The sequence below is a fragment of the Arachis stenosperma genome, chromosome 8 (assembly GCF_014773155.1).
Source record: "Arachis stenosperma cultivar V10309 chromosome 8, arast.V10309.gnm1.PFL2, whole genome shotgun sequence".
Classification (NCBI taxonomy): domain Eukaryota; kingdom Viridiplantae; phylum Streptophyta; class Magnoliopsida; order Fabales; family Fabaceae; genus Arachis; species Arachis stenosperma.
In genome coordinates, this window is record NC_080384.1 from 44,159,431 (window position 1) to 44,169,335 (window position 9,905).

Sequence of the window (9,905 nt, forward strand, 5' to 3'; positions counted from 1 at the left end):
TTTATTATACCTAAGCTTTTGAAATCACGCAAATCAAGTGATTTCGATTTACAGAGGAAAGTTGCTAGTAGTAAATCGAGCTTAGTTGTTTCAATTTACTAAGAATGTTGCCTCAAGGTAAATCGAATCTAATTGATTTAAATGACTAGCCAGTATTTTGAAATCAATATTCTGAATTTACTTAATTCAATTTAGCTACGAGTATGTCCTATATAAATACAACCAGAAAGTTTTCTCTTCATAAGAGTGGCACTCATAATAGCTAGTGATGATAGTTTTTTAGTTCTTGTGCATTACAGAGGGATGATGGAGAAAAAAATATGATAGAGAATAAAATTTACTGATAAGGATCCGTTGAGTGTATTTATCAATCCTTCTACGAATTTTGTTCAGTTTCAAAATACTATAATCCAAAAACTGGGAGTTAATGGCATGAAACAGGTGGAGAAATTATTCTATAGGATTCTGATTTCTGTTGTCCGAGATGGTGTGAAGTATGACTCCTTTGTAATAGATAGTGATGAAGATTTGCAAGTTTTGTTTCACTATCATCGTCAATTTCTCGAGGTCAAAACACATGAGCTATTGGCCAATCTTGGAGACATGATGTCTAGTTCAGGAGGATAGAATTGGATTCCTCAATATGTAGCAATGCCAGGAACCTCTAGTTTAATGCTTATTGTTGCCTCTTCATCTGTGTCTCTAATTGCACTCGAAGTAGTCTTGGTAGCATCTTTGTCGTTTGTAGTTGACCTAAACTGCATTAATGATGGAGAAATTGGTAATAATCGATCTTCTGTTGAGCTTGCGATTGTGATGGCAGATACTCTTATTATGGTCCCAGTTTCAAGGGAGAGTAGAGAACTGAATCCCGTGGAGGATGTACTATGGGATGACGATGATATGGAGCCCATTATTATATATGAGAACAGCGATGATGATCTAGTAAGGAGTAGTACAGTTGATCGGGGTGGGGCATTGAGTTCGGGAACTCAGTAATATCCGGCACACTTTTTAACTTTACATCTAGAGGCCATGACACATCAAGGTTTTCCAAATGTAGAGTCTATATTTGGGAGCAGAGATGCATAGGATACAATAGGTCCAGCTAAGTTTTAAGTTGGTCAACAGTTTCAAAGTAAAGAGGAAGACGTCCTAAGTTTGAAGACTTATATCATCCATCGCAGGGGTTGAGTATAGAGTGTTGGAGTCAGATCACATCAACTACCATGAAAAGTGTAAGGAATTTGGAAACGGTTGCACTTGGTTGATTTAGATCACTCTTCGCCAGGGAAAGAATATCTGGGAGGTAAGAAGGTATAATAGATCTCATACATATCTGACCACAGAAATTTCTAGTGATCACATGATGTTTGATTATCATATTATATCTGCATTCATCTTTTCTTTGGTCAGAGCTGATGCGAATGTCTCGATTAAGGTACATGCTGGGCCTTATGAGTCCAATAGAGGTGCCAAGACTGTAATATACTAGGAAACCAATAATCACCACCCTGTCATTCTTCAACATCAAGAAATCTATGTCGAGTGCTGCACGAGGTCAATGTTGTACTCCACCTAGCTGTAGTGGCACCTTATTCACCTGATGCCATTCTATCACTGCAAAATATATCAATATCGTAATCGCCCTCATAATATCATATGTTGGGGCTTAAGTATCCGAGGATGTACTATCTGAACAACCTCTGTGAGCTATAAAGCATCCATGTGAACTTTTAAAGAGAAATAATGATAAAGGTAATAAGTTAACATTAGTGAAACTATAATAACACTCACATCTATGACCTAAAGTAAGTCTATCCTCAGCCTCCAATGTGCCACTCTAGGCCCTTTCTCACTCAGAGTTGACTGATATCCTAAGCACCTGACATCCAATATATTAGGTCAACAATGACAATGTACGGAGAACAATTTAATCAATATAACATGCTTAAGAAACATAGGTACCTCGATGCCAATAGCCAATGAAATGCGCCAAACCCATCACGCCTGAAACTCGAAAAACGCCAGAAGATCCATGACTGAAAGAGCTGCAATAGACCAGCCAACTTAACAACGTTTCTGTTAGCCACACAGCACTTGCATCGATATAGCCATGCAAGAGCGATGTACCCCAGCTGTATCTGCCCATATCCTCTAATCTAGCTATGTATGGTAGCCACCGGATGTGATGACGTCTACTAGACTTGTTTCCAAACAACTGAGTTGATAATAACATCATGATGTATGCCCTCACATACTTTCTCACTGTATCCTCGTCTACGTCTTGAGGAAGCTCACTGAATGTGTATCCTGGATCCAAGTGCACTTCATAGTGAACTTGCCAATACAGTCTGAAGGAGGTAATACACCTAGTAACTCCTCGAACCAAGTCCATGCAGGTCGACCGCCTTCGATATATCTCTCAATGTCCGTCAGACATCCACTAACATAGTCACCATCGATCAAGAGGCATAACTGGTATATTACATCTTGTAACGTAATCGTGCACTCTCCGAATAACATATGAAAAGTATGCGTATCCGGATGCCATCTCTCCATGTAGGCACTAACTAGCGACTCATCCAACCTAAACCAGTGGCTGTTGAATCTTGTAAGATGGTATAACCCGACCATCTGCAAGTACGGTACAATCCAATCGTCTAAGGGCATACCATGCTTCTCTTTGGTAATACATCAGATGGGCTGCATAATGATAAACTTTATGTAATTAACAAAAAAAATACATTACACAAATTTTAAATTATGCATGTCTTTTTGAGAAAAAATACCAATAGCCCCTTATTAACCTTATTTTTAAAAATCAAATCCCCGTTAAATCTAATTTCACCTAACACAAATAATTATAATAAAAAAACTTTAATATAAAATATCAAACACTACTAAATCACTATTATCACTGACATTTATAATTTCAAATAAATTCTAAGCAAAACTTCAAATCACTACTCATTTGAATATTTATAATTTAAAAGTTCTAACAAACTTCTAAATCACTACTCTAACTAAATTTTTTAGTTTAAAAATTCTAACAAATTTCTAATCATTAATCTAACTAATGTCTATAATCAAATACTCTAAGTGACTTAATATTGCTAACATTTTTAATCTAATTTGAAGAAAAGAAATTTTGTTTATTAACTTTCTCATTGATGCTAGCAATATGGGCAATTTTGTCCAATCGGTAGATACGATCCGAGTTGTATTCCATGACTGCAATTTTGAATCTTGTCGTGCTGTGACCTCGGTTTTCTCTCTCGCATGGGTTGTTGGGAGAGGAGGATATTGTGACTGTAATTCGAAGCAAGCTAATTCGAATCCCTTACATAGAATATACAAATGATAAATCGAATCAATTAGAATCGATTTATGTTATTTTGATTCAAGTGTAGTTCGAATCTACTTGATTCGATTTGTTTAGGCTCTTTTTTCTATGGTGATGTCAATTGTTTCGATTTACTATGGACTGTATATCGAATTCAGTTGTTTCGAATTACTATGGACTGCATGGAGAAAAGGCCTATGATACTAAATCGAATCTAGCTATTTCGATTTAGTACTGTTCTTGCTAAATCGAATCCAATAAATTTGATTTACATTGAAAAAGTGTAAAACGAATTTAATTGATTTGATCTATATAGAAATACAAATGAGACAAACATGCAACATAATTAAGTGTAGGATATCTGTATAATTTGATTCTCAATCTATTTATCTATGTAATTTACTATATATTATTACATTTATTTTTTTTTGAATTATTATTCATATGATTAATATAAAAATAATTAATTATTTTGATTGGTATGAAATTATATAATTAGATATATTTGTAAAATTATTTTATATTTATCAACTATTAAAAATAAATTATATATTTATTTATTTTTTCAGAGGGGTAAATCCAATTCCATCCCATAGCACAAGGCAGAACTAGTTTTTGGAGCCACACTCGTGGGAAACAAAGCACAAACCGTCAACTTTGTGCCGCGATTACCAAAACCATTTTGATCTCATGAACGCACGTGGGGAGTAGCAAGTTATTCTCTCTCTAAACTACACTCTACAAACACAAAAGTAACTTCAATCCTTTACCTTAACACTCAAATAGTAGTACAAAGGACACGGCCGGTTCAAACTCCAAAAACAATTCTCGGAGCGTTGAAAGAAACTGAAAGAATTAAGAGTCCTTATGTTACTTTTTTTTTTCTATATCCTCTCTAACGAGAAAAACAACAGTTTTTGGTTTCCCACAGAACAGAACAAAAAACAAACGGACGAATCAAAGTTCAAAGACTTTCCTTCAAAGACAACGCCCCTCAAATATTACAACACACAATCGAATAAACAACAAATTTTACCTTTCAAAGACAATTCTATTAATAAATAAATAAATAAAATCAAGTCACCAAATAAATAAATAAATAAATAAATAAATTTAGCTTTATATCTATAAAAAATAACTTTTACGTAATAAAATATTCAAATATTAATTTTACTCATAATAAATTTATACACTCTAAATTTTTACGAATATAAAATAATAATCTATTCATCTTTATAAAGTTAGTTTTATTAATTCATAAATAAATTTACTAATATTGTAAATTTTTATAAATAAAATAATAGTTTAATATATACAAATAAATAAATTATAAGTAATAAATGTGACCCAAATAAATAAATAAATTTTTCATAGTCAAGCGTGAAAGTTTGATTTTTCTTTTTGCATCTTTTATTTGTATTAGTTGTATCAGTTATGAAAGTACTATAATAAGTAAATTAGAAACTAGTAACCATACTAAAAAATATATGAATAATCTTACATAATCAACAAAATTTATTATTTTTTGTTAATATCTAATTAATTTAAATATCAAAAAATAAATTTTAAATTATAATTTTTAATAATATAAAATTAAATATTAATCTAAAATATTGACTAAAATATTAACCCTATTATATTGACTAAAATATTAATATGTATAAATATATAAAAACTGATTTTAGTAATTTATTAGAATGTATAACTAATTTTATTTTTGTAATATATTATAGATATTCCGTTTGTAGAAAAAGAATATGTGAAATGAAGAAGGGACACATGAGATTCTGTTTTCTACTTTTCTATTCTATTCTCCTGTTTGACTGTTTCCCCTTTTTGGGGTGTTTCCCTGAACATCTCCTTCCAATTTCCTGAGCAAGAAACACCCAACTCCCACGTTTCCACGTTCACCCATTTATATCTGTCTTATCTTCTTTGCTTTTCAGAATCATCATCAATTATTACTTTTATAGGGTTTAGGTAACTTCAATTCTCTCACTCTTCGGAACAACCAATTGGGAAAACCGTTGCTTAATTATACACCACAACACAGTCTTCTTCAGTTCTACAACAACAATTATATTAAGGTTTTATTTATTTATTTATATTTTCTTCAGTTCTGTTATTCTGTTATTGATGCTGGCTGGAAGTGCATTGCATTAGAAGCCTATGGATTCTTTCTTCATATGAATGTCATTTTGTGTATCTGCTATTTCATGATGAGGAATTAAATAGTACCTGTCACATAGTTTTGCACTAAAATCTTTGTTTAATTCATTATTTGTTATCAATTTGTTCGCATGATATTTGTAGATGGACAATGAATTTGAGGACATACAAGAAGAAGTTTCAGACAAGATTCCAAGCAGTCACCAGAGAAGAAAGCAGGTTTCTTCTTTTTACACATACTGTTCTTTTTTTAAAAAAAAAAAATCCTAATTTTCTATAGGTTTGTATATATTACTGTTCTAAATATTTTTCTGAATGTGATTTCAGTCGTTTATTTGGAAAGTTTTGACGATGAAAGAGAGAAATGGAGGCACAACTGGAAGAGATTTGGTTGATTCACTTGGTGAGTTCCATGGAATTTCATTTTTGGTTTTACTAAATAGATGCATAAAACGTTTTAGTTGTGTATCTATGGATATGGAAAACCTATAAAAATGTTTCTTTATCGTTTGTTTATTTATTTATTTAATTTTTTGTCAATATGGCATGGGAGATCATCATAGACATTGTTAATTTTTATTTTGGAGATACCATTCGACATTCAATTTGCTCTCCTGGAGTGTTTGCAAGCACTAATTTTCTGTTGAAGAGAATATTATCAGAATAACTACTGTTCTGTTGGTTATTGTCTCCCTTAGAATGGTACCTTTTATCTTTTTCTTTTTTTCTTGCTTCTTCTATCTCTTGTTATTTTAAAATAATCATCTGAAGTGTAAAGGTTAGGAGATGAGCTGGATTCAGTGACTGTTAAGAGAAACTTAAAATTTGTCGAGCCGAACATCCAAGGCTATTTGATATATTGGAATATATTCCGGGTTGGGTCTTAGATTCTGTATTAGATGAAGCAAGAATGGTAGATGCATTTTCATTTTCTATGTTACTCATTCATAAGTTCTATCCTTTTTATCCGGGGAATCAAAATTCCTCCTCACAGTAAAATGATAATAGGTTGGGATTAAGAAAAGCATATGCCTTTCGTGCTTTGTGGCAGGGAGAATTTTTTGTTTTACTTTTTTCTTGTAATAATGTTAAAGAGATTGATGATCTATCTATGGTTGAATCAGCATCTAATTTAATTAGAACTGTATAAGAGAGTGTGGAGCATCTTGTGGTTTGATCTAAAAATCAGAATATATTCAGGTTTAGACTTTAAGCTAATGTGCAAGAATGAGTTATACATCTTTGTTACCTTTAACTTTCACTGTATTTATATTTTCTTATTACTGAAGGAACATGTAAAGAAAAGGTGACCTTGCAGTTATCAATTTTTCAGTAGTATCATCATTCTAAAACCAATATCTCCCTTGGCAATTATTTGCAGATGCAATTCCTGATTCGTCAATTGAAAACTGCATCTCAGAGTCTTCTATGTCTTCTGTTGAAGCAATTCATAATTTTAGGTATTTTTGTGAAATTTTCTATTCATTATTGGTTTTACTTTTTTATGACAGTCTGTTACTGTCACAATATAAAATACCAAGTTTAAATCATGGTCATTTGACTGTTTTTAATCTTAGAGTTTTTGCAGCAACTTGGAATGTAGGAGGGCAATGTCCCAATGGGAACCTTGATTTGAGTGATTTTCTCCAGGTCCGAAATGAACACGACATATATGTCTTGGGGTATGGTCTATCTAACATCTAATTCAAATTATTTTAATCCAGGAATAAGTTTACAAATCGATGATATGCTTTTAAGTTGGATAACTAAATACAGTGAAAAGGCCATTTATGATTTTGAATGTTCAAAACTTTTGAGGTTCCTGTTCCGTTGTATTGAAACAAAGTACTACAATTTTTGCTGTATTTTCCAATATAACTGATAAATGTAGTGACGAATCCACAAAATACATATAAATTCATGTATTTTTAAATTAATATCCAAATTACTAGCAGTGCTTTGTAAAGTGCAGTTTGAGAATTGCTGTGATAATTTATTTGGGAATATAATTTTTCTTTCTCGACCTTTTAGCTTTCAAGAGATTGTTCCATTGAATGCGGGAAACGTGCTAGTCCTCGAGGATAATGAACCGGCTGCAAAATGGCTTGCTTTAATCAACCAATCACTCAATGGATCTCATGATTTGTCTTCCAAAGGAATGAAATCCACAGCATCATTTGGTAGTTCCTTGTCTTTCCAAAAGCCTTCTTTAAAGAAGATTAAGAAGACTTTCAAGAAGCTGAATGGAAGGAAGCTAAAAAGTTGTAACTGTGTTCTTGAAATGGAAAGGAAGGCCTCTAAGGATTTCTGTTTCCGCTGCCAAGAACCGAATTTAAAGCCAGATGATTCTTCCACTGAAGAAGATGATGACAATATCCCTATTTCTGTTTTGGCCACAAGTCAGATGAAATACAGTCTTGTTGCTTGTAAGCAAATGGTTGGAATTTTCGTTTGTGTTTGGATGCGAAAGGAGCTTGTTCAGTATGTAGGCCATTTAAGAATATGTTGCACCAGTCGCGGGATCATGGGTTGTCTCGGAAACAAGGTATGTTATAATGTAATTTTTGTTGTGCTTCTTATTTATTAACCGAAGTCCCAAATGGACGCAAAATGCTTGATTTGTTTAGTAAATATACACAAAAAGTGGTGATTTTTTCAGTGACATTATCTCTATTGGGAAAGAGTTGAAGGTATTATTCACATCACCATGTTTGTTCTGTGGTTGCAGGGTTGTATATCGGTTAGCATGTCATTTTATCAGACGAGTATTTGTTTTATCTGCAGTCATTTAGCATCCGGCGAGAAAGAGGGCGATGAACTTCGCAGAAATCTCGATGTCATAGAGATACTAAAGAACACTCAGTTTCCAAGGATTTGTAAGACACCACAGAGCAGGATGCCTGACAAAATTTTAGATCATGAGTGAGTGAGCATTCATTTGGAACCATTCTGAGTTATAATTCCGATTTTTTCATTACTTTCTGTAATTTTACATATATATATGGCCTCAAATTCTGATTATATGAGAATTTATCTCCAGCCGAATCATATGGTTTGGGGACTTGAATTACAGAATTTCTCTGAGCTATGATGATGCGAAAAGGCTTGTGGAAAAGAGGGACTGGCCATCCCTTTTTGACAAGGATCAGGTAATTTCCCATAATTATTTTCAGTTCAGTGTTGATTTGAATTTCATACATGTTGCCATTGCATGATTTTGAAGGGTAATACTATAGTAAAGAGTGAAAATTGCACTTTTTACAGTAGAAAAAAAAAATAAAGATATCATGTGTAATGCACACTTCTCTACTATAAAAAAAAAATAATCTTTTTTTTCCTCCAAAGTTAGGAGTGAGACTCAAACTCGAAACCTTTAGGTGAGGATGAGAAGACTATGTCATTTGAGTTATAGTTTGTTGGAATGAAACAATCTTTATTCTTTATCCAACTTCACTATTCACGTAGCATTACCTTTTGTAACTATGTTCTTGGAGTGAAAACATTTAATAAATTATCGTATATTAATTTTTGTCGATGTTGTTTTGATTATTCGTCATGTACTTTTTTTTCCTTTCATCATAGCTTAAGATGGAAAGGGAAGCAGGTCGCGTATTCAAGGGTTGGAAAGAAGGGAAGATCTACTTTGCGCCGACTTATAAATACCCCATCAACTCAGATACTTACTATCTTGAGAATGTGAAAGTTTCAAGAAACAAAAGGAGAACTCCAGCTTGGTATGTATTAGAATTAGTTTGAATAATTTAAGAAATATGTTTTCATCTTTAATCTGAACAACGAAGGATTTGCATGCAGGTGCGATAGAATCTTGTGGCGTGGAAGTGGAATACAGCAACTCTCTTACGTACGCAAAGAATTGAAGTTTTCTGACCATAGGCCTGTTTGTGCAACATTTTTTGTACAAGTTGATGTTTTGTTCAAGGGACAGAAGAAGAAAAATTCCACTTTCAACTTCCATATTCAAGATCTTGTACACACTAACTCTAGAAGTTTATATTATTCTTGATTGATAATATCAAATAAATTGACAATCATATGACAAATGATCACTAAATCAGCATCAATTTTGATTTTTTTTTAATTCATTTTTTATGGTGTATTGCAAGATAGTTTGATCACGTGAAGTGCCCTTCAACTTAGGGGACTAGAATTTGTGAGCAATTCAACTGTATTGGCTATAATGCTATATGTAGCTTCAACCTCATGATGTTTCTAGGCTGCACTGGTCTAAAGCTTTTTTTTTTCTTTTCTTCTTTTCCCTTTCTTTTTTATTATTGAGAGAAGGAAATTTATTAATAGTTTGACACACGTAGGGGTGACAAATAGGTTAGCTTGTCCAGCCAAAAGTCCACCCATCCCGTCTAGTAAGGTA

The 9,905-nt window shown here is 32.8% G+C and overlaps 1 protein-coding gene across 4 annotated transcripts; it reads left to right on the plus strand.

Annotated features, from left to right (window-relative positions):
• Positions 1–5,144: 5,144 nt before the first annotated feature.
• On the plus strand, positions 5,145–9,766 carry LOC130943386 (type I inositol polyphosphate 5-phosphatase 10). 4 transcript variants are annotated; one of them, XM_057871235.1, is made up of 10 exons: positions 5,145–5,433; positions 5,660–5,734; positions 5,843–5,918; positions 6,897–6,975; positions 7,104–7,197; positions 7,547–8,060; positions 8,244–8,437; positions 8,556–8,664; positions 9,098–9,249; positions 9,329–9,766. In XM_057871235.1, exons 3-10 carry the CDS (start codon positions 5,880–5,882, stop codon positions 9,537–9,539), a joined length of 1,392 nt encoding a protein of 463 aa, XP_057727218.1. In that variant the 5' UTR covers positions 5,145–5,433; positions 5,660–5,734; positions 5,843–5,879; the 3' UTR covers positions 9,540–9,766. The 4 variants fall into 4 exon arrangements, with proteins under 4 accessions (XP_057727218.1, XP_057727217.1, XP_057727220.1 ...); XM_057871234.1 differs by having other exon boundaries at positions 5,146–5,433; positions 7,093–7,197; XM_057871237.1 differs by lacking the exons at positions 5,145–5,433; positions 5,660–5,734; positions 5,843–5,918 and adding an exon at positions 5,958–6,217.
• Positions 9,767–9,905: the final 139 nt, after the last annotated feature.

Coding starts and splice junctions, on each gene's coding strand:
- LOC130943386 (XM_057871234.1), top strand. CDS start 5,660: ATGGACAATGAATTTGAGGACATACAAGAAGAAGTTTCAGACAAGATT. Junction 5,919..6,896: donor AGATTTGGTTGATTCACTTG/GTGAGTTCCATG, acceptor AATTATTTGCAG/ATGCAATTCCTGATTCGTCA. Junction 8,061..8,243: donor TGGGTTGTCTCGGAAACAAG/GTATGTTATAAT, acceptor CTGTGGTTGCAG/GGTTGTATATCGGTTAGCAT.